This window comes from Lissotriton helveticus, chromosome 1_1 (assembly GCF_964261635.1).
Source record: "Lissotriton helveticus chromosome 1_1, aLisHel1.1, whole genome shotgun sequence".
Classification (NCBI taxonomy): domain Eukaryota; kingdom Metazoa; phylum Chordata; class Amphibia; order Caudata; family Salamandridae; genus Lissotriton; species Lissotriton helveticus.
In genome coordinates, this window is record NC_136057.1 from 291553858 (window position 1) to 291578173 (window position 24316).

Below are 24316 nucleotides of genomic sequence, written 5' to 3' on the forward strand. Positions count from 1 at the left end.
CCAAAAGTAGTAAGTTTAGGATTTTGTCTTAAGTTAGTTCTGTGAATCGGGCCCTCTGTGCCCAAGTGTTGGAAGGTCGGTGGTCTACATGACGAGCCCTCTCTTTTTCGCTTCATTGTTTTCGTAAAATTTTCAAAGGTTGCCCATGTTTTTTCGAATTTTTGTGGTGTGCCATGCAATAATACTGGCAAATTTTCATTAGTATAAATGGATTATACTTTCTTCCACCAGACATGCGGGGGGGGTGGGGGGTTAAGACTTATTTCTAGAATTGGGCCAGAGTTTAGCAGGCATCAGTGTTGTCAATGGGTATAAGAGTTCTCCGCCAGGGTCCCCAGAAAAATAAAAAGAGTTTCACTCCTATGGTTGCCCTCACCATCTGAATTACCTCCTCCCAGTAGGTTTGGCCCTTTGAGCAGGTCCACCACATGTGTAATATATCACCTCTTTCCCCACATCCCCTCCAGCAGAGATCATTTCTGCCGTTTACTACTTTTAAATGTGTGGGTTTAGTACCATTTTCCTTGTATTGTACACTAATGGAAGATTTTGCCACCTTGGTCCAGACCTTTCAGCAAGGTAATCTGAGATCTCTCAGCCTGATGTCTACTCCAAGCAGACATATACAGGGTGGAGTTGGCGATAGTTGTTCAGTTTGTGATTGGTTTATCATAGTATACGAGTGAGAATTTTGTTGTTATTTTATTGTGAAATAGGTTTTCTATCAAAGTCCTGTCTCTATTAACTGTCACCCTCTCTATTCTTCGCCCTATGTAGGAGTTGGTAAAATCTGTATTTGTCATGTGGTTGAAGGTGAACTGGACTATGAAGGCCTCCCTGTCGATAAATGCCCCTTATAAGTGATGGGGGTCATGAGTGATGGGTAAGAGGTCATGCCACAGGATCGAGATACTATTTCCCAATAGTCCAAAAGTATAGAATGGAGGGCAGTAGGGAGCTTTGTTTTGGTCTGTATTTACATGGCAGCCACAGCATATGAGCTAAGGGTATATTGGTGTAATGCTGTTTGACTGTAATGCTGAGTATTGTGTGGGGAGTTTGGTGGCAGTACAGTGCCAGTTGCAATTGTGCAACCAGTGTGTAGGTTGTAATGTTAGGTAGCCCCACAGTCCCATCCACTGGTTTTCTGAACATCGTAAGTCGGGACACTCTTAGGTGAGAGGTCTGTTTTGGATCTATTTTGGTTGAGCTGGTGTGCACCTCAGTAGCAGCACCCGGAAGACGTGTAGTAGTCTGGGTACAAAGTTCACCTTGATGCTGGTGGCAACCAAGATATCTCTAACTTCCTCCATCTATACAGGTCCTGCTAAGAGACATCCACAGAGGGAGTATATATGCGTCAAATATGTCTGTATTGCTTGTTTCAATCATTTGAAAATGCACACCAAGATTATTCTCCATCTAACCATTCAGGCAGGGGCATAGTGGGAGGTGTTTGGGGTGCGATACCCACCAAATAAATGTGTTTTTGGCTTCAGAGTTGGTTCTGGGGGACCTGAGTTGGGTCTCATATGCCGTTGTTGCTTTTTTGTGACCTGGTTTGACTAAAAGGTTTTAACTTGTTTTTTATCAGGATCATAGACAGAGGCCCACCTAGTGCAAATCAATATTGAATCTCTTCATCATGGGAACAGTGTATTCTGAACCTTGGTCATTCCTCCGCCCTTTATCATACTGTTTTTTAGTTGGGATATTTTCGATTAAACCCCCCGAATCTAACTGGCTAAGCTACTCCCCAGCATACAAGGTTGAATGTCTGATGAGACTTGCTCTGAGGCCTCACGATCTGGCTATGGAGTGCAGTAGGCGGCTTCTCTGCAATGGCGGAGGAGCGATGTCCCACTGGCTCAGCCAGCAGTCAAAAAATAAAACAAAACTGTTTTATTTTTTGACTGCTGGTTGAGCCAGTGTATCTGGGGATGGGTGGGGCCGGGCCAAGCCATAGGAGGGGGTGGAGCGATAGGCACTACTAACTGTGCATGTCTGTTTGGCTGGCCATCTTAGGCCATCTAAACAGACATGCCGAGTTAGGTTTCCCAAACTAGCTGAATTGTACAGCTGGGTTGGAGAAACAGCACAGACTCCCTGTCCTGAGAGGAGCGTCAAATGAGCCAGCTCAGGCCAATCCCGCACTGCTCTCATAACATGAGATCAGCTCTGGGATTGCACAGGGAGTCTGCTGCTGTCCCAGTGTCTGCTGGGACCAGGAAGGAGAGGCGATCTGAGGGGCAAGGCGGCAGAAGCATCATGAGGTAAGTTTTATTCTCTTTTTTTATTCTCCACCCACCCCACCACTGTTAATATGCGTCGGCCACTATGATGGACTGCTCTATAGTTATTCTTCCCGCAGTATCAGCTGCAGGCACATCAAAATGTGGCTCATTGTTTGATCTGGTGTATGAACGTGAAACCCAATGACACCAGTATGAAATTATTGGCTACCAATGACCTATTTTTTTCCAAAATATATTTATTGCCTACCAGTGACCTCTTGGTAGTTGATCCATCATCTACGGCAATGCACCTGGTTTTGGGGCTTCAGAATCATACCTTCTAGTCCCTGAAGAAACTGGGAGCTATATCATCAAGAAAGGGCGATACATTCTCGCCGCTTTTATCAGCAGGAAACTGCCGCTAAAGCTGCAATAATGGGCTTGATAATATGCCCTTGTGAATTCCCATAGAAGCCCAGGTTCTGGTGTTAAACTGGGCTTCTATGGGAATTCACAAGGGCATATTATAAAGCCCATTATCACGACTTTAGCGGCATAAAAAAAGAGAATAAAACTTACCTCATGATGCTTCTGCCGCCTTGCCCCTCAGATCGCCTCTCCTTCCTGGTCCCAGCAGACACTGGGACAGCAGCAGACTCCCTGTGCAATCCCAGTGCTGATCTCATGTTATGAGAGCAGTGCGGGATTGGCCTGAGCTGGCTGATTTGACGCTCCTCTCAGGACAGGGAGTCTGTGCTGTTTCTCCAACCCAGCTGTACAATTCAGCTAGTTTGGGAAACCTAACTCGGCATGTCTGGTTTTACTTTTACAGTTTTATATAGCATAAACTGTCCCCACTCTGTCCAACTCTGGCACATAGTAAATCGTAGACTAGGACTCCCTCCAATCGATGGGCCCAATTCACAGAATGAACTTAATACTCAATCCTAAACTTCCTACTATTTTGGTATTCACAGAATGCACTTACTACTTTTGGTATTCACAGAAGTTAGGATTTTGACTTAAGTTTGTCTTAAGACAAACTTAAGACAGACTTAAGACAGACTTAAAACAGACTTAAGTTAGGATTTTGTCTCAAGTCTGTCTTAAGTCTGTCTTAAGTCTGTCTTAAGTTTGCCAAAAGTAGTAAGTTCATTCTGTGAAGGCCAAAAGTAGTAATTGCATTCTGTGAATACCAAAATAGTAGTAAGTTTAGGATTGAGTCTCAAGTTCATTCTGTGAATCGGGCCCTAACTTTCCAGAGGGGTCCTCCCCAACAGAATCCTCTCCATTGGAGGTCAGACTGCTTGACGGCTACCTGCCAGACATGGTCATCTCCCTCACTTATAAAAAACTCAGCAACAACACTCCAGATCCTCTAGTGCCCCTTCGGGAGTGATGGGAGAGATTTGGGCTAGAACTAGAAGTTGAGGAGTGGCAGGAAGCAGTTGCCTCCCTACAGGAGGTCACAATTTCATCCAGACTTCGCCTTCTTCAACTCAAAATTCTTCACGGAACCTATATCTCTGGACCCCGACTGGTACACATGGGTAGGGCAAATGATGGGCTATGCAGGAGGCAATGTGGCCTAGAGGCCTCCTTTCTACGCATTATATGGAAGTGCGGGCGGATTCAGGAATATTGGAGGAAGGTGCATGAGTGCATGAGTACAGTTTTGGCAGTTGTGATCAGGCCTGAAGCCAAGAGGTGTCTCTTGAATGTGTGGGAACCCACTGACATCAACATTAAGGGCAAGCTATGGGAAATTTTGGGGCAAATGGTGGCCAAAAGAAATATTGCTTGTTTATGGGGAGCGACAGCACCGCCTACAATAGCAGCCTGGAAGGCAGGTATGGATTGGTGTATGGTGAGAGAAAAAACTGTCTATGTAGCTAGTGGTTGCCCCCAAAAGTGGATGGCTGTTTGGGGCAGACGGAATGTATATCGTGGAAATGTATGTGACTCCCCTGTTCTCCCCACCCTTGATGATCCAACATCACTGTAATCATAATAATAATCATGTCTGGCTATGTATAGAGTGCTGATGTGCGACAGTCAACTCCCCAGAACTGTGCTACTGGGGCTAATGTGTCTATGTATAAATGTGACCACTACGTTTCAATAATAAAAACAGATAAAAAAAAGAATAGTAAAAAACATGAAAATGCGTCTATTAAGCTTCTTCAAAAGCAATTTATGTTGCCTCTTCATAGGAGTGTTGCAAGCGTCTAGAAGTCATTGTGCCTATTTTGCGCTATATACAAATTCTACCGAAAATATCTTGTGTGAAGCAGAAGCAAATGGGCAGGTTTCTGTGTAAAATGTGGAGTTGAAGAGCAAAAGAAAAAGGACTATTCCCTCCTGTGTTTATTGGAGACCCAGTCAATGAAGTGAAGTTTCTAGAGAACAGAAAAACAATTTGTAAAGTAGAATTTTACCCTTGGAACATTGTTTGGATCCTTTACAAGAAAGGAAACCTCAGCAGTCATATGGCTACGTTTCACTTTAGTGAGATAACAAAGGAGTCCTAACAAGCAAGAAAATAGGTCTGAAGTGGTTTATCTGCAGGACTGTGTAAGGAACCTCATGAGCAAAGATACATTTATGGAACAAATTATGTGTCCTTGGTTTCAGAACAGCCACTCTTTTGTTTTACAGAAATTGCTATATAACTATTAAATTCAAACTTCCTCCCTCTCTAGCTCTGCAATATCAGGCATTCAAATACCCGCAGGACTGTTATGGTCTTTAGTCCAGCTGTCACACATCACACTCCACCATTCAGAATTCACAACCAAAAATGTATGCTTGTAAAGTATGCACCAAAGAATACCCAGCATTTATTACTATATAATTGAATGTTACAACATAATACACTCATGCAGTAGTAAACCCTATGCAAAAAAGTGGAGTGGGAGGGGTCAACCCCGATTTGCCTTGACAGTTTAAGAATGCCCACCCACTTGTGAATTAGTGAGCTTTCACTAATGGGCACCTCACTAGGAGCATGCCACTGCCCTTTAAACTTGCGTGCCCGTTGCGGGAAGAAAAACGACAAAGTCGACATGGCACCCTTCCTGGGTGCCATGCCAGCACTCCCACAGGAGAGTGGCATAATAGCGGGTGTAGTTACCCCAGTTAAGGTGCCCAATAGCCCTACCTATTACTCCCCTAAAATGCCCCCTAAATATAGTATTTAGGAGGTTCTCCAAGACCTATAATCTAGATCTGCGACAACTTAAGAAGAGAGAAGATATCCTGCAGAGACGACTGATGACGACGACTGCCTTGGCCCCAGCCCTCCCGGCCAGTGTCCAGCTTCAACGAACCTGCAACCTGTCTTGCAGCCAGTGACCTCTGAAAACCCTGTGAGGGCTTCTACCTTCGAGCAAGACTCCAATCTCCCGTGGACAGCAGATCTGTGCAGACGAAAACGACTCCAAGGGCTTCAAATCCAGCTGGAACCGCGACTCCTGCCCACTCAGCAACCCACAACCCGAGTATGTGTGTCTCAAATGTCCAGTGAAGTCTCCCCAGCAATCCTGACATCAAATCATGCAGTGGATGACCGCTCCTGGCCTCCACAATGGCACCAGCAGTGTGAATCCATAGGCTTCCCTGACGGCGAAGTGCTCCGCAAAGAAGGTCTGACGATGAAAGGCCCCCCTGCACCCGAAGCCCCTGGGCATTTGTGAGCTGAACCGACAACCGTGGGTGCCCCTTCGACTCCCTACATCCCTACTTACCTCTCCTGTTGTTTGTGTCCCTTCTACAACCTCTGGTGAAACGCATGCAGACCATTTGTCGACAAGAGAATCCCCATTAAAGACCATTGGGCTCCCATGCAAAAATTGCACCCTGCACCCAGCTGCCCTTGTGCCGCTGGTGGTCTATGCTTGGTGCTGATTTGTGCCCCCCTCCCCTTTTCTTAACCTCACTCCCAAAGCTTGGCTCCTGCAACCAATCTTCTTACCTGCAAGCAGTGTGGCTTCAAGCACCCCCGGTTTCCATTGAAATGCATTGGGCCAGACTCCGATTTTGACATCTGCACCCGGCAGCCCCAGTGCCGCTGATGGTGCGGTTTTGGTGTGTTTTTGAGCCATGTGTCCGTTATTGGTCAATGCTGTGCAAAAAATGTGTAACACTCTTCTATGTTAGGCCTTAGGCTGCTCTCACAAACTACCGCTAATAGAACACTTTGGGTTTTACATTGACCCCTGTACACTTTTGGGGAACCCCTGAACTCTGTGCAGGGTATAACCACCTAGTAACATTACTATATACAGAGCAGAGTGGAACGTCCTAAAATGTTTAAAAATATCACATTGCCAGTAGTATGCTTGGAAACCTGCGACTGACACTACTTTCCAAACCTACTACTGCCAATGTTTGTGAATTCCAGAAAGTAGTAAATCTGCACCTGTTCACACGAGTACATCAGGGGGTTGCAGGTTTACTATTATCTTTATAAATTAGACACTGTGGGGCATATTACCAACGTGAAGCGATATTTATCGCTAACGATGCTTAGCAACGAATTTTTTAACGCTAAGCATCGTCAGAAATTATCGCAGATTAACCTTGCTATTATCAAGGTTTATCGCAAATGCGATAAAAAACAGCCGCAATGCATGAATATCGCTGAAAAGTCCGCGATATTCATGCATTACCGAGCTAATGCTCTTAGCCATGTTATCCACCTCCCATTGGATAACATGGCTAAGAACTGCTCAGGGCAGGTGTTAGTTTTTGGAGATATTCGCGCTTAGCGCGAATATCTCCAAACGTTGGTAATAGGAGATAGCGATGTTAGCGACTGTTTCCAGTCGCTAACATCTTGGCATGCCCACTTTGCATGTCATTAATGATAAATATCACTGACATGCAAAGTGGGGCCCAAGATGGTCGCTATCTCCTACTAGCTGTCGCTAACTGGTGTTAACGACAGCTAGGTAATAGGGAGATCATTTTATCTCCGCTTTCTTGGCTTTTAAAGCCAAAAAAGCGGAGATAAACCCCCTTGATAATATGCCCCTGTGTTTTTAAGTTCCTTTTCTAAAAAAAATAACAACTAAAACCTATTCTTATCTCTGATGACAAATGTACACTTTAAAATTAAAAAGGCAACTTTGAATCAGATTAGCAGAAAAAAAACATAGACAAACAATGCAGAGTGAATAAGGGCCCCAGGCCCAAGGCCCAACTACCATGCCAAGAATGCATTTGTTATATGACTCGACAATGCCATTCGCGGCAACCCAAGGGTTATTCGCAAATAACGAAATCTTGTTTTGAGATTGTAAATACTTTTGTTTGATCCACTCTCCCAGTGCACTTTGGTTGTTATGGTTACTGCAATTTAGTCGTATTTTGTGCATCTATATGCAAATAACAACTCCTTCCACCCTTACTTTGTCTTCCTCGTCCCCTTCTGTGCTAGGTGATTGATACACAAATTACACAGTTCCCTTGTATGATATACCAGTTGAGTCATTGTCTTATTGATATATTTGTTTTGGGGGAGGGCACAACTGCATTTTTGGAATGGTAGTGAGGCCTGGGGCCCTTTTTCGGCTCTGCAATGTATGTCTGTGGTTTTTTTCTGCTAATCTGATGCAAAGTTGCCTTTCATATGTTAAAGTATGCATTCGTGGTTAGAGACAAGAAAAGGATTTGCTTTGGGGGGGGGCGTGGCACAACTGGTTGGAAATGTTATGACTTTTTCTGACTTGTTCGGGCCACAACGGCCTGGGAAATCACAATCGTAGAAGTCCCAGGCAATCCAAGTACACAGAGCTTTCAGGCGTGTCCCCTCGCTCGCTAGTACAAGAGCTTGCAGAGCTCGCGCTTCCTCCATCTCACGCGCACCTTTCTGACAGAAGTTCGTCTCCAGAAGAGCTGCCTCGCGACCTCCAGCAGTCATGGCCACCAGCGTGAAGATGAACACCGGGGCTCTCATGCCAGCTCTGGGGCTGGGCACGTGGCAGGTAAAGTGTTCTTGGGCATGGATCAGGCAGATCACACGGTGTGGCAAAAGGGGCTTCCAGCTCATGTGTAAACTCTACACAACTTGACTCCTCTTCTACATACCTGGCAAAATCTGACTGCCCCGGAGTGAGCTTCAGTTAATGAGTCCCGAAGGTGCAAATGCTGTGGTGACCCCATACATATGTTTTTAACGTGTAAAAACCTCCCCGGATAGAAAAGTAAGATCTGGTATTTATCTTTAATATTTAAGTCACTTATTAATGACTTATTTATATAAATGGCTCAGAGGCTGACCTTCTACAGCACGATACAAAAGGGGGAGGATGGACGGAGCGTTTGAACAAATCAAACACTCACCCCCAGTCAACTGATCTGGGTTTAATCCATCACCATTCTTTAGTTGAACTGAGTGAACTAAAGAATGGTGATGGATTAAACCCAGATCAGTTGACTGGGGGTGAGTGTTTGATTTGTTCAAACGCTCCGTCCATCATCCCCTTTTGTATCGCTTTGTTCGCCCTAAGTGTGGCAGGGTATGCTCAGACGTGAGTCCCTTGTTCACTTGGCCACTGGATTCAAGATAGCCTGGCTGATGAGGATTATGAATCCGAAACCGGTCCCAGGATGCTTGTTTCCGGTCCAGGGAAGACATGGCTTGGCAGTTCGGGCTGGACTGTTCCCATAAGGCACAGGGTCAGACTGATTTGCATATAGCCATGTCTGAACTGGGGTGGCTGAGTGAACTAAAGAATGGTGATGGATTAAACCTAGATCAGTTGACTGGGGGTGAGTGTTTGATTTGTTCAAACGCTCCGTCCATCATCCCCTTTTGTATCGCTTTGTTCGCCCTAAGTGTGGCACGGTATGCTCAGACGTGAGTCCCTTGTTCACTTGGCCACTGGATTCAAGATAGCCTGGCTGATGAGGATTATGAATCCGAAACCGGTCCCAGGATGCTTGTTTCCGGTCCAGGGAAGACATGGCTTGGCAGTTCGGGCTGGACTGTTCCCATAAGGCACAGGGTCAGACTGATTTGCATATAGCCATGTCTGAACTGGGGTGGCTGAGTGAACTAAAGAATGGTGATGGATTAAACCCAGATCAGTTGACTGCGGGTGAGTGTTTCATTTGTTCAAACGCTCCGTCCATCATCCCCTTTTGTATCGCTTCTACAGCACAGCATGCGGGTGAACTGCTATGTGTTACCCTAGCCTAGCTAGTGTGGCTGATGTCTAGCATCTGTTTTCAGTGACAGTTTACTTACAAAACCACAACAGTGACACAGCAGCACTGCTTTTGTTGTCGGGATGAACAGCAGAGAAGTGCTGCACACAGCTTGCACGAAGGGCCTCTTTTGCACATACACTTTGCTTGGCCTGCTCTTCTGCACAGCGCTTTCATGCCAGGATCGCAAAATAATGATGTAATAGTAATCAAGGCCTAAATGGTAAAAGTTTGGAAACACAGAGTACAATCTTTTGTTTGGCATATTCCCCAGGCTTGTAACATGTTTTAAGCTTTTTTCTTTTTATTAAACGAACATACAGCCGACTACAGTAGATGATGACTGGATATATATTCCACATAAAAAACAACAACGTAATATTAAAGATGTACAAGTTAGAAAATAATGCAAAACTATCGAGTTTTTTGGACAAAGTGTTAATAAATCTACTTATAAAATTGCTCAATGGTACTTCAGTGACCTGCAGTTCGTGAGCCTGAATCCTTGTGAGGCCCAATTGTCCTTACATCTTTCTGAGACTGGTAAACTTAAAATCACGATACTGGATAATGCTATCATCCTATATTTACAGCGCTTAGAAACACTCGAAGTGACGCACGGAGAGCTGTATTGGCATGTTCTTTGATAATTCAATTCTGGTCAAATTGGAACCTTTAATGAAGATGTTGAATGAAAATACAGGAATGACGCTAGCCCTAAAACGAGGGTCACTAGAGAGAGGAGAGTGAAGAGTGTTTCAGTAAGGCCTCTCCTCCATGGTACATAAACCAGAGGGCACAGATCAGTAAGTAAGTAAAGTGTGGTGTAGCTCTGTGGCTTGCTGGGCAGGTAGCAGGCGGCAGCTGGGCCGGTTGGACCGCTCAGCTGATCATTTTTATAGTGATGCGCAAGCTAAAGTCTTTTTGAAATAATACAGCCTGGCTGTTACCTATGTGTGCCTCACTCATCCTTACTATCCTGAGAACTTATGTTCTCCTCATCTTTATTGCTTGATTTTGTTGACGAGAAAGTGTCACTCATATTTGTTGACGGTCACTCATAATTACATTGAGAATATGAAAATAAGCGTTCGATAGGGTCTCCTGGAAATACATGTGGGCAGCCATGACCAAATGTGGGATTGGCGAAATATTTATAACCGCAATTAAGCGGTTGTATGTTAAACCGAACGCCCGTGTTCTGATCAATGGGGCTCTTTCGGAAAGCTTTGCCATTACCAGGGGTACTAGACTAGGGTATCCCTGCTCCCCCCTCCTGTTCGCCATCTATTGTATTTGTATTTGTAATTGTATTTGTATTTGTAAAGCGCGAATTGTTGCCCTGAGGCATCCAAGCGCTAATGATAACCAGAACCATCCGGAAGCACAGAGGGGAACGGGGTTAAATGGATGAGTTAAAGAGGAAGGTTTTAAGTTGTTTGTGGAATGAGGTAAGGTTGGAATTGGCTCTTAGGTGAAGTGGCAGAGCGTTCCAAGTCCTGGAGGCATTATGGGCGAAGGTCCTACCGCCAGACCTAGATCTTTTTATTCTAGGGGTCACGGCTAGAAAGGTCTGGCTGGAACGGAGACTTCTGTTGGGGGTGTAGTGAGTGACTAGGTTACGAGTAATGATTGGTCCAGTGTCCCAGAATGCTTGATGGGCAATGCACATTGCCTTAAAAAGAATTCTTTGGCGAACTGGTAGCCAATGAAGGCTGACCAGTCCGGCCCTTACTGGGTGTCTACGGGGGATTTCCAGCAGTAAGCGGGCTGCGCAGTTCTGTACTGTCTGCAGCCTGCGCAGGATGTAATCTATATCGATGCATTTTTACAAAGATTGGAAACAAATGCCTTAATCCCCCCAATTAAAATTCGAGATTTGGAAACTAAATGTATGGCTTATGCAGACGATATAGCCATTGTTACAGGGGATCCTAATAATGCTATAAGACAGATTGAAAAAGAGGCTTATGATTTTGGGTGTGTATCGGGATATAAATTGAATTCTAGTAAAACCCAGATAGTTTTGAATGATAAAATAGTGATGAACGATCCTATGATATGTGCTAGGGCGATATATTTAGGGGTTAGCATTAGTGCAAAGATAGAAAATATAGTAGAAGACAACATCAATCCCCTTATGCACCGCACCAAACATGAACTACTTCGGATACATAATTTGCATTTATCCATTGGGGGTAGATCTAATGTAGTGAAAATGTTATTTTTTCCAAAGTTTCTATATTTTTTCCGAGCTATTTGCTTAGACTTCCCTCCATTGATCTTTCAAAACATAGATACTATGTTTTTACGTTTTGTTTGGGCATACAACAGACCTCGCCGGGCACTTAGATGGATTACCTTACCCAGAGATAGAGGGGGATGGTCACTACCCAATTTTAAACTGTATCATTGGGCTACAGTTTTAAAATACAGCTCTAATTTTTTAATGGTTAACTTGGTGGGGTGTAGGGTATCTACTCCACAAGAACTTATTTTGGGTGACGGAAGTGCTGGCTGTCTGTGGCGCCACATCAACGATGATTACTTTAAAAAAGTGAAATTCAAGACTAATTCTAGCGTTTTTAAAGTTTGGGGTAATGTTAAAAAATTTGTTGGTTTAGGTCGCTACTCCTGTTATACCCCCATGTCACAGAATACGGACCTTCCGAATATATTCCATGATGTATGTACAAAGCGGTGGGTGGATGCAGGAGTCACACATCTTGGGTGTTTTTTTTCTATTAATGGACTTAAAACATTTGACGCATTGAAAGTAGAGTTTGGTTTGTCGAATAGGGACTTTTTTAAATTTCTCCAGGTGCGGGACTTTCTATTAAAAAAAGCAGGCGGTCGTATCAAATTCCAACCTAGTCAAATTATCGATAAACTCGGATTAGCTAAAACTCCGAGAATCGGGGAGATATATGAAGATTTAAATATATTATTACCCGACGATATTGATAAGCACGGGATGGTATGGCATACTAGGTTGGGGATTTCACCTCAGATGTCCCGCGATGATTATGATATGTCACTGACTTGTTTAATGTCTATGAAACTCCAGGCACAAGCTTTTTAAAACATTCTTTTCACTTTACTACACACCTGGAAAAATAGCTAAATGGGGGACCGGGAAAGGGACAACCTGTCCACGATGTGCATCACCCGCAGCGGATATAACTCATATGTTCGCCTCGTGCCCTGTTCTGGTTAAAGTACTAGCGGAAGTCTCTGATTTTCTATCTCACATTGCCCAATGTAGGGTTGATATTACTAACAAAGAGGTGTTGTTGGGTTTAACCAGTACCACCCGACCACCCGACCACCCGAAATACAAGGACTGATCTTTGTAGCCATGGCTGTATTTAGGCTGTGTGTCGCATCAGCCTGGATAGATCCGCTACCTCCCTCATTTCTTGAATGGAGAACTCGGCTGCTTGCGACCTGTAGCTTGGAGGTCGCAATCTATAGAAACAAAGGGAGAGTTAAGCGGAATAGGGGCTTGCAGATTTGGGCGCCATTACTATTATGGATTCAGGATGTATGATTTTGGAAGTAATATATTGGGGAAACCTGCCGCAAACCTATTATCATGGTATTCTTGCGATGTGTTCTTTTTCTTCTGTATAAATTGTTTATGTTTATTACTGTTTTGCTGTAATAAAATTAAAGAATGCTGGGTTCCTGTTCTCCGGGGATGGGGAGGGGGAATGTGTAAACTTGAAACTCAAATAAAGAAATAAAAAAAATAAAAAAGAGAATATGAAAATGTCACACATAAGCAATCTGAAATCTTGCCAGCTATGGGTAACTCTAATCTAATAGATGGGTGTTTGAAGTTAGATACTACCCCGATTGAAGTAGTATTAGATTTCAAAGCGCTTTGCACCGAAATCTCTCTGAGGGTGATTAAGAACACCTCCCAAAAGCAATCCCCACTGGTGCGTTGGTTTAAGAATGAATGCACCAAAACACATAAGGAGCTAAAAAAAAAGGGCACTGCATACCATTCCTAGTGACAGAGAGCAAATAAAAACTATGAGGGGTAATTATAAAAAGGTGATTGAACTTAGAAAAGAGAATTGAGGAAGAAGGACTGGGAGGATCTGGAAAGTGCAGGTTCCCTCAAAGACTCCAAAAAGTTCTGGGAAATTATAAATCAGCCAATGTTTACTGAAGATGTGAAACCGATGGATTCACTGATCCTTGGTGAAGCCTGCGGAGCTTATTTTTACCACTATTTTTTTTTTTCACAACAAAATTTTATTGATTGAGCTGAGCAGAGTGAAAGAAGTGGTTCCCCACAGTCAGGAGAGCTCCACCAGGCATAGTAGTACAGTGTACATTGTCATAGCTAAACCAATTTAGAGTAAAATAAACCAATTAGCCCCCTCCCCCACCCCTACCCCACCAACTCCCAATGCCCAACTGCCCCACTACCCACCCCTTATCCCTCCCTAACCCCATGCACGTGCAATAGAAGCTCGGTTGTACTTGTTCGTAGTGTGACAGGCATGGCACAGTTACAGGTCCGTATGGGAACCCCACCTATATTTCTTCCTCATGTACCACAGGGGGATCCAAAGGCAACTCTCTATAGTCTGCCCACCTCTTCCAGATCTTGAAGTGTTTACGGGGGCAGCCTCTTGCCTCAAACACAGGTCGCTCCAGCCCCATATAATAATCCAGGCCGGCTCTCCATGCACACAGGGGGGGGGCTCGATCTCCCTTCCACGCTCGGGCCAGGTCCCGTTTGGCATCTACCAACCCCAAGAGCAATAGGTGGCGTTTGTATAAGTTCCCACCAACCCCCTCAAGGATGTGGAGTAACCCTAATCGGTGAGTGCGTGGAAGGTCCCATCCCAGGACTTCAGACAGGCAATTCCATACACCCCTCCAAAATCCAATCAGTCTAGGACATGACCACACCGTATGCAGCAGTGTACCCACAGCAGCGCCGCACCGCAGACATTCCAGCGAACCAATTAGTCCAGCCTTCCAGAGCCGCTCCCGAGTATAATAAGACCTATGTAGGTACTGGATCAGTCTAAGCCTCATTGCTATCGCGGTCCCCCGCGGGGACTCTAGGGCCTCTCTCCAGTCATCTTCATCCAGGGGACCGATGTCAGCCTCCCAAGCCGCCTTCAGAGGGAGTAGGGTAGAGGAGCAATGAGTAACCATCGTCTGGTAGATACGAGAGACCTTCTTATCTCCAAGGTCTCCCATGAATACCTTCGCTTCAACAGGGCTAAACTCAGGGAGTGAGTCCAGATCAGCAATACTGGGAGTAAGTGCATGACGAAATTGTAAATAGCGAAAGAATTGGGTTTGAGGCATATGGAACTCAGCACTGAGTTCCTGGAACAATTTGAGAGTAACCCCGGACATGACATGTCCCAGCGTCGAAATTCCTATCGCTTCCCAGCCGCCGAATCCCGGCAGTGTGGACAGTTCGGGGAGTCGTCCGTTATGCCACAGCGGCGTTTCCGCAGTCAGTCTACCCCACCAACCCATGCGACGTAACGCCTGCCGCCACACGGCAAAGACAGTTTTCATGACGCACGGCAATGTCCGCCGCAACCGGGCTGAATAAAGAATCGTGTGCAGTGTACTATCTCCCATCAATGAGCGTTCCAGGGCGTATGCCGGGTCTCCCCTATCACCATACCACCACTCATTGAGTATTAGCAGCTGGGAGGCTTGATAATAAGACAGCAAATCTGGGGTGGCTAAGCCGCCGCAATACGTGGAGAGGAAGCATGTCCGTAGTGCCACTCTGGCCGCGCCCCCAGCCCATAGGAAGCGACCTAATGCAGAGTTTACCTGCCGAAACCACTGGGGAGGGATGGGATGAGGATAGTTCTGCAACTGGTACAACAGACGCGGAAGAGCCACCATCTTGAATATTGCGGATCTGCCGAAGATAGTTAGAGGCATCCGGGACCATATTTTAATATCCGCCTGAACCTTTTCCCACACGGGCACAACGTTGCGTTCCCACGTGGTGTGGATGGATTCCGAAAGGAAAACCCCCAAATATTTCAAGCCTCCGGTTGCCAACTGTAAGCCCGTCGCCCAGGGATCTGTCTCCTCTGCGCCCCCCAGTACCCAAATGGTGGATTTGCCTAAATTCAAATAGAGGCCCGAGACCTCACCAAAAATGCGCATGATTTCTAAGACTCGGGGTCCCGAGCGACTTAAGTCTGTGAGGAAGAAGAGGACGTCGTCCGCATATAAAGCGATTCTATCGACAAGAGTTTCAGTCCAAACAAAGCCCCGGATCTGTGCGTCAATGCGCACCCAAGCGGCCAGAGGCTCCATGGCTAGGGCGAATAAGTATGGGGACAAGGGGCACCCCTGACGGGTCCCCCGTCCAATAGGGAACGTCGCCGAGATGGCCCCAGCAACCCGCACGGATGCCGTAATATCGGTGTACAGCAGTGAAACATAGGACAGGAACACCGGGCCCAGGTTAAGTCGAGACAGGAGCGCAAAAAGGTACGCCCAGCTGACCGAATCGAAAGCCTTATGGATATCCGCCAGTAGCAAAGCCGCTCGTTCCCCCGTGGCCCCCATGGCATCCACCGCTGCCTGCGCACGCCGGATGTTGTGCCGTGTCGCCCGATGAGGCATAAAGCCTGCCTGGTCAGGATGGACCAGGTCCGTCATATATGGGAGTAAGCGGTTTGCTAGTGCCTTTGCCAGTATTTTAGCCTCTATATTGAGCAGCGAGATAGGGCGATACGAGTCATGTCTGTCAGGGGGTCTATCCGGTTTTTGGAAAACCACAATTTCAGCGTGGCGCCAGTCAGGAGGCAACCTACCCCGCTCGCGTGCCACCTCCAGTGCGCACCAATAGTGGGGTCCCAGGAGGAGTTGGAATTTCTTAAAAAATTCACAGGGGTAGCCACTTGGTCCAGGTGCCTTCCCTACATTGAGTTGGCCCAGCGCCTCCCCCAGTTCGTCAGCCATAAGGGGAGCATCAAGTGCCTTCCTGGCCTCACCGGATACAGCCCGAGGCGGTAAGTCGTCTATGAATTTAGCTACGTCATCCACAGGGAGGCAGTCTCGCGGGACATATTGTGCCCTGAAATAATCGGCAAAGCTCGCCGCAAGTTCAGCCGGGTCTGTAATCGCTACGCCGTCCTCAGCAGTGAGGCCCGGCAGTGTGATCGGTTGAAGGCTATGCTGACAGAGCCTATGGAGCATGGTACAGGACTTATCTCCCCATTGGTATATTCTGCTCTGCGTGTCCAACTACGCCTGCTTAGCCTCATCCAGCAATATAGAAGCATAGGACTGTTGTGCTTGGAGAAGCAACCGTATCGCTACCTCATCTCCCCCTCCCCGGCTCCGCTGCTCCAGGTCCTCCACTAGTTTGGCAGCCGCAGTGGTCGACTCCCGCTGTCTGCGGCGGGCCGCAGCACACCATGCGATGTCTACCCCCCTTATAGTGGGTTTCATAGCCTCCCACACCACCGCTGCGTCCATGCCGTCTATTAGATTTTCCCGCCAGTAATGGGCGATGGCCTCCCGCAGGTGTTGGACATAGCCGGGCTGCTGAAGATGCCACGAGGACATCCTCCATCGGAAGGGTTGTCGCTTCCTAAGGAGTCCCACTTTGACTGATACTGGGGAATGATCTGGCAGTCCCCTTTGGTAATATCGCAGCTTCGCGCACCCTGCTCAGGCAGACACCAGGCACAAACACATAATCCAGTCTCGAGAACGAGCCATGAACCGCAGAAACATACGTGTAGTCGCGTGCTGCAGGGTGCATATGTCGCCATACATCCACCCATCCCAATCCCTCAGCCACAGCTTGCAATCGGGTAGGGGAAACTGGGGAAGAGCCAGCAAGCACCCCCTGTCGCCGCTGACGGTCCATACAAACATCCATCACCTCATTCCAGTCGCCCCCAACCACAGCCAAGGACTCCGGGATATCATCCCACACTGTGAATAGCTTCTCGGACAGGGCCCACTGCAGGGGGGGAGGGGCAAAGACACTACCAAAGACCACCGGCTCAGTACCCACCATACCTTTGACAAATATATAGCGGCCTTGTGGGTCTGCCCACTGCCTCTCATGGATGTAGGCCACCCTGCGGTGTACCAGAATAGCTACACCTCTGGACCCCCTGATGAAACCCGCATGGAAGACCTGATGATAGCCAAACCTCTGCAAGCTAAGTACCTTAGAGCCCATCATGGGTGTTTCTTGGAGCAAGAGCACATCAGCAGATTCCCTCTTCCCCCAACGCAAAACAGCTCCCCGTTTAATCGTATCAAGCATCCCCCTGACATTCCAGGTGATTATCCGTAGGGACTCTCCGGGGAGTCCATGAGCCATGTCAGCCATAGTCAAGTGAGGTCCAACAGGTAGGTCCCCCGCGCCACCCCCACACACCCCGAACGGTCTACAGAACATTTGTTAGCAGCACGTGCATTTCCCCCCCCACCCATCCCAGACCCTCCCAACCTCAACAAAAACAACTCCTGTCTGACCTCCCCTCCCAGTCATCCTTACCCCCACAGTTCCCTCCCCTATCCCCTGCCCCCAACACCCTCCACCCCTATACCTCATAGAACACTGAAGTACCTGTCGCGGCATGGGCAGCCCCGGGCCCAAAACAGAGGGCCCAAGACCAACCATACCAATGGATCCCAACCCCCTTTAGGAACAGTAAAGCCCGCCCCGCCCCTAGCCAACTCCCACAACGTGTGGTGGTTGAAGGCCACCATCAAGTCCCCCCTGAACCTCCATCCGCAACTCCAATTACAGCTAAATCACCCCCAAGAACAAATACTGTGGGCAGCGCCCTCACGTCCCAGGGACGAAGCCCGGCTGTGGGCTCTTCAGCAGTCTGAGTCCACTGCATCAGCCAAGTAGCGTGTCCCTTCCCAGGGTCTCAAGAATTATCCTCGGATTGGTCAGATGCAATAGCTCCGCTATCCTGAGTCGCGCTGGCGGATGCGGACCTCTTCCTCGACCGGGACCTCCGATGTCGTCCGCTCCGGACCGGTTGACCTCGCTGTTCCTGCGACGAACCTCCAGGGGCACCAGGATTCAGGCCCGGCTGGGCATGCGGCCTGATCGGCACAGACTCGTCGGTCCACTTGAAGACGTCCTCAGGAGAATCGAAAAAGTGAGTCCGGGACTGATAGACAACCCGCAGGCGGGCCGGGTACAACAGGGAATATTGAATCTTCAGACCTCGCAATTTGGCTTTGGCATCTAAAAAGGTACGGCGCTGCTGCTGCACTAATCTGGTATAGTCGGGAAAAATCATGATCTTCCGATTTTCATACATAATGGAGTCTCTGGCTCTCGCCTCTCGTAGGATAACATCCCTATCATGATAGTTCAACAGTCTGGCGATGACAGCTCTGGGACGCTCACCCTCCGGCGGTCGCTGTGTCAAGGCGCGATGTGCTCGTTCAATGATGAAGCAATTGGAAAGGGCCCCTGAGGGGAGCCAACTTTCTAGCCATTGGGTTAGAAACAGTTCCATATTGTCCTTCTCACACCGCTCCGGAAAACCAACAAAGCGTAGGTTGTTTCTACGTGCGCGACCTTCAGCGTCCTCCACTCGGGTTGCTAGGTTCTTTTGGATGTGTTCCATCGCAGCCATCTTGCGTTTCAGGGTCCCCACATCGTCTTCCACCACCGAGATCCGCGACTCCGTCTCTGTAATCCGTTCCACGGCGTTTCGCAGATCTTGGCGCAACAGGGTCACATCCGCGCCTACCGCCCCAATCTTTGCGTCCAGCATATCCCTGGACTGGGTGATCGCCGCCATGAGCGCCGCATTATCCGGCCCCGTTCCACCACCGCCACCGGGCGACCAGACCCCCCGCTGGGCCCTGTAAATTTATTGATGGGCCCCTGCTTAGGCGGGCCACCACCTCCCCTGGTCATGGCTGTGTGTAGCTGGAGGGCTACAGTATGGGAAGGATCCACAAAGGAGCGTGACAATGGGGACTGTCCGTGGCACCGCGGCCACCGGAGATGAACTGGGCTCCAGCCAAGCCCGGGCAGCGTCACTGATCCAATGTAGGCCGGTCACCAGTCCCTCTCTTCGGCCACTCCGTGGGCCTCTCAGTGGACCGCTCCGAATCCCGCGGCCCACTCGGGTCTCTGGGTGTCTCTACTGTCCTCCCGCCGGCCACGCCAACTACGTGTTGGGGAGGATCAAGATAGCCCGCAGGCAGCCTTAAGCAGGTCCCGTATTTCAATTTGTAGTATGGCCCACGGGTTCGCTTTCCGAGGGCAGCCCAGCAGCGCTACTCACAGCCTGCCGCAGTCTCCACAGTCCCCGAGGCACCCAGGCACCTCCTGCGATCAGCGCCGGCCCTGGCTGCGGCCGGCCCGGGGAGCGCGAAAATCCAGGTCCCGGCTTACCGGCAGCGATGTAGGCCTCCGCGTCCTCCAGGCACTTCTAGCGCCTCCCCTGTGTGCGGCGAGACAGCTCGGCGCCCAGCCACAGTACCTCGGAGCCTCCGCCGCCCAGGGCCAGCCCGCCAGCCACACAGTCTGCCGGTCCAGCAGCGCTCTCCACAGCTGCTCCAAAATCGAGGCCCCGGTCTCAGTGGCAAAGACCAGGCCGCACGTCTCCGTCAGCAGCGCAGCTCCGCCGGGTCGCCCAGGGAAGCCGCTCGTGGAGCCGGAGGATTCTCAGCGCCGCTACCAACACTCGCCCCGCTAAGGAATGGCGGAATGGGCTCAGGGGTCAGGATAAGCAGACGGATCATGTCCGGGCCGGCGGGAGCTCTACAAGGCTGCGACCGCCATCTTCGCCCGTCAAGCCACACCCCTTACCACTATTTTTAACCCTTCACATAGGAGGACAGAACAGGTAGTACGGGAAATACCCTATGATCTAACTGAAGCTTTACAGCTCAGTCTGTCCATCATAGTCCAAGAGGTAGAAGTGGTCATTGCACAGGGTATGTGTCTGAATGACCCTGGTCCAGACGGGGTGCCTCTTGTTCTTCTTAAGAGGAACCCTAATTTGTGGGCACCATTATTAATGAACATCTTTAAAGCAGTCAATATTGGCCACTGCTGGGGTCCTGGAAAGAGGTGATAGTGGTACCTGTTTTTAAAAAGGGTGACAGAAATGACACTGTGTGTTACAGACCTATATAATTGATCGATGCAACAGCAAAGGTACTGGCATACTCGCATGACTAGAAGAGTGGGCCTCCACAAAAGGGGGCTTGGTCAAATACTCAATATGGTTTCTGAAGGGGCCTGAGTACGACTGAACAATGCCTCAATTTGTCCCGGATTGTCAGTAAGCACATGAAGTCCATGAAGAGTTCAATGCACCTGGCCTTCATGGACTTATCCAATGCTTTCGACACTGTCAAGCGGGACAAATTGTGGGCTATGATGGAAGATATGGGAGTCGGAAAATCATTAGTAACCCTTCTTCGTAGGCTTCATACAAATACTTTGGCTACTGTAGGGTAAGGCAGTAAGGGGGTAAAAACAAATTCCATCACTTCTACGGAGGGTGTTTGCCAAGGCTACATTTTAGCCCCGTTTTTATTTCCTATTTATACAAATGGGATAGAGGCATTTTTATTAAAAGGGTGCTTGATTTCCCCATATTTGGAAGGAATTTTGTCCCTCTGCTCTCATATGCAGATGACACGGTATTATTGGCAATGGCAGCTATGGGTCTGCAGAAATCCCTAGACGATTTTACAGAATATATGACCTCTCTTGATTTAAAAGTTAATTTTAATGCATCATATATCGCGGTATGTGGCCCAGGGTACCACAAAAACAAAAACCTTTGTTGTCCAGAGAAAGGTAATAGAGAAAGTTAGTCATTTTTCATACTTGGGTAACTTATTTAATTCCCAGATGCAGTGGGATCCTCTGTTGACTGCTAGAGCGCAGCAGACAAGAAGGGCTGAGGATGAACTTTTTTGGTTTGCATTTAAGTTGGGGCAAAAACCAGCAAAGCAATTATTAACTCTCTATTGAGCTCATTGCCTCCCTATCACCATATATTGGCAGGGGTATTGGGGCAAAACAAATGCCAGCAGCTCCACCTAGTAGAGAATAATTTTATCAAAAGATTATTGATGGTGCCAAAAAGCACCTACATGTATAATTGGGCCAAAAAATCATAGAGGACCGCATAGGACTTGCCCCATTGTATCTATGGGCTAAAATTTGTCTCTCAGAGTATTTAGCGTTCTCAAAAGATATCATTGAAGACTGCCTCTGCATGCATAGTATTGTAAAGATTCCCTGGTTTCATTTTCGGAGAGACAAGTGCCTTGAGTTAGGTCTATGGTACTTTGAAGACCCCCAAAGAATTCCCCCAAACACCAAGGACATTACTAAACAGGCGTTACTTACTCGAGGCAACATGCGTAATTGTCACCATTGAGGCCATTTAACCTTTTCTACAAATGCCCAGACTAGAATTGATCTTACTAGATTATGGTTATGTACTGTGCACTTGCTGGTAGCATTCTCTTGTCAAGGAGGATTTATTTATTTATTTAATTTTTTATTTATGCGATTTTATATAGCGCGAACTTTACCCGAAGGTGTCAGAGCGCTTTACATAGGACCCAGTTTACAACCATAAGGACTGAAGGTTACATTCGGAAAAACAAAATTGCAAATTTTTGACTTACATAAGAACCAGTTGAAAACATACGGACTTAGGATTACATGCGTTATAAAAAGGTACAAACAGAAAAAAATTGCAAATGTACAAGAGATAAAGTCACACAAAGAGGAGATACAAATGGAAAAACTCTAGGCATATATTAGTGATATCTCTATCTACTTAGGGAGGGGAAACACATGGATATACTCTAAGAGTCACATAGGAATGGTAGAGAGCAAAGCGGACTCCTGCATAAATTAGTGATTAGATTTATCTCTATATACATAGGGAAGGGGTAAGACTGGATATACTCTAAAAGTCACATAGGAATGGAAGAGAGCAAAGCGGACTACTGCATGATCCAGTGATTAGAGTTATCTCTATATACAGAGGGAAGGGATACACATGGATATACTCTAAAAGTCACATAGGAGACTAGTCATTAGAGTTATCTCTATATACATAGGGAAGGGATAAGACCGGATATACTCTAATGGTCACATAGGAATGGTAGAGAAGTACAAAGGTCTACTGCATACACTAGTGATTAGAGTTATCTCTATATACATAGGGAGGGGATATGACTGGAAAAACTCTAAGAGTCACATAGGAATGGTATATGGTGCAAGGTCTAAAGCAAATACCATTGATTAGAGTTATTACAATAAGTCAAAGAGCAGAGTTCCATAAGTGTGGAAAGGGAGGGTGGGAGGGATGGAAGGGTATGGAGAGAAGGGGAAGCAGAAAAGGGAGGGAACATTTGAGGATCATCCACGGTGAAAAGGGTAAAAGGACGAGGGAATGGGAGGAGGGCTAGAGTCCAGAGAAACTCCCGAAAACATCAACAAAGTGTCGGTCAGGACAAAGCAAAAGTCAAGAAGTCCAGGAGTGAAGGTGGGAGATGAAGCTGGAGGCCAGCCGCAGGTGCGTCACCATCTTGGAGAGCTTGCAGTCAGCCGTCACGGTGGGGGTGAGAGTGCGCCAGGTGGTGAAGGCCATGTTGACGCTGTTTGTGCGGTCACGCGTTGGCCGTGAGGCGCTGCACGGCAGCCGGTGGGTTGTGTGTGCATTCAACCGCAAGCGGTGTGGATTCCGGGAGCAGCGGCTCCCGGCAACATTCAGAACCCTGATGGCATGTGGGGGAGGGGTGAGTGGTCCGGGGATCTGGCCCGTGTTGCAGGGCCACAAGGCAATCCAGCACTGGCAGTGGCCCCAAACTGGCAGCAGGTCAGGAGGCAGGCCAAAAATCCAAGAGAGGGCCGCAGGATTAGCAGGAGGCCGGGGAGAAGTTGGGGCGAGCCAGTGGAAGCGGCGATCGCCATCCGAGAATCGCCGCCGACCGCCATCTTAGAGTCAGGCAGGCGCTGGGAGGATTCCCTCAGTGTGGGTCTCCACCGAAATGAAACTAGTGGAAATTATGCCAGCTGCTGCGGTGAGAGTCTCGACAAGCCGGGGTAGCGCAGGACGCAATCCTACCTCCAGCGGACGCAGCAGTCAGGGGAGTCCCCGGCGTAGTGCCGCCCGCCATTTTGAGCGCCTCCGCCCTCTCCTCCTTCAATTCGGAAGATCGAGCCTGTCCGCCAACTTGGGTGCGATCGCTGTTTCTCCGCACCTGCCCTACTCGCTCCGCTTCGTGTTGGCAAAACCAGTGGTCGAAATGAAGGGCTGTATCTGCCTAGGGCCGGATGGCCGAAGAAGCTTACTCCTTGCCCATTTAATAATTCTTCTAAGCAAAGCACATGGCAGTTAGTACTAATTTGCACACTTTGTTAGTTAGTGAGAACCAGATTTTTGCTTCAATTTTTGAGAAAAATGTGTCCATGTTCGTATAGCAATGGTTTTAATTATTTGGACTAATTGGCTTCTATTGATATCTGTATTTCGGTAGCAAATAGTATTAGGGGTTTTGCTGCGATCAGAAAACGATACGAGTAAAAGTTACATGAGATTGCCAGGGAAGGATATCGCTAATTGTGCTGTCTTTTATTAAGGGGAAATAGGTTGTTTTACATTTTACTTGTCGAAGTTTTATGAGCTGTAAACATTTTACCACTATTTTGTTTTATTTCTTTTATAGTGCTTTAGCACTACTGTAGTCTAAAGTGCTGTACAAGAAATAAAACAAAATGGTGGTATTATTTTGTCTGTGTATATACTGGGGTGACCAACATATCTGACATTCAAACAGTGTATGCACATCTCTTATATACAGAGGCTGAACAAAGT

General features: G+C 47.6%; 1 protein-coding gene across 2 annotated transcripts in view; it reads left to right on the forward strand.

Moving 5' to 3' along the window:
* Window positions 1–8111: 8111 nt before the first annotated feature.
* Window positions 8112–24316, forward strand: part of LOC144769406 (aldo-keto reductase family 1 member B1-like) — a 271640-nt gene continuing 255435 nt past the window's right edge. For both annotated transcript variants that reach the window (XM_078653500.1, XM_078653505.1), the window contains exon 1: window positions 8112–8221. In XM_078653500.1, the coding sequence (XP_078509626.1) occupies window positions 8156–8221 (66 nt within the window). In that variant the 5' untranslated portion in view covers window positions 8112–8155. The remainder of the gene's footprint in view (window positions 8222–24316) is intronic.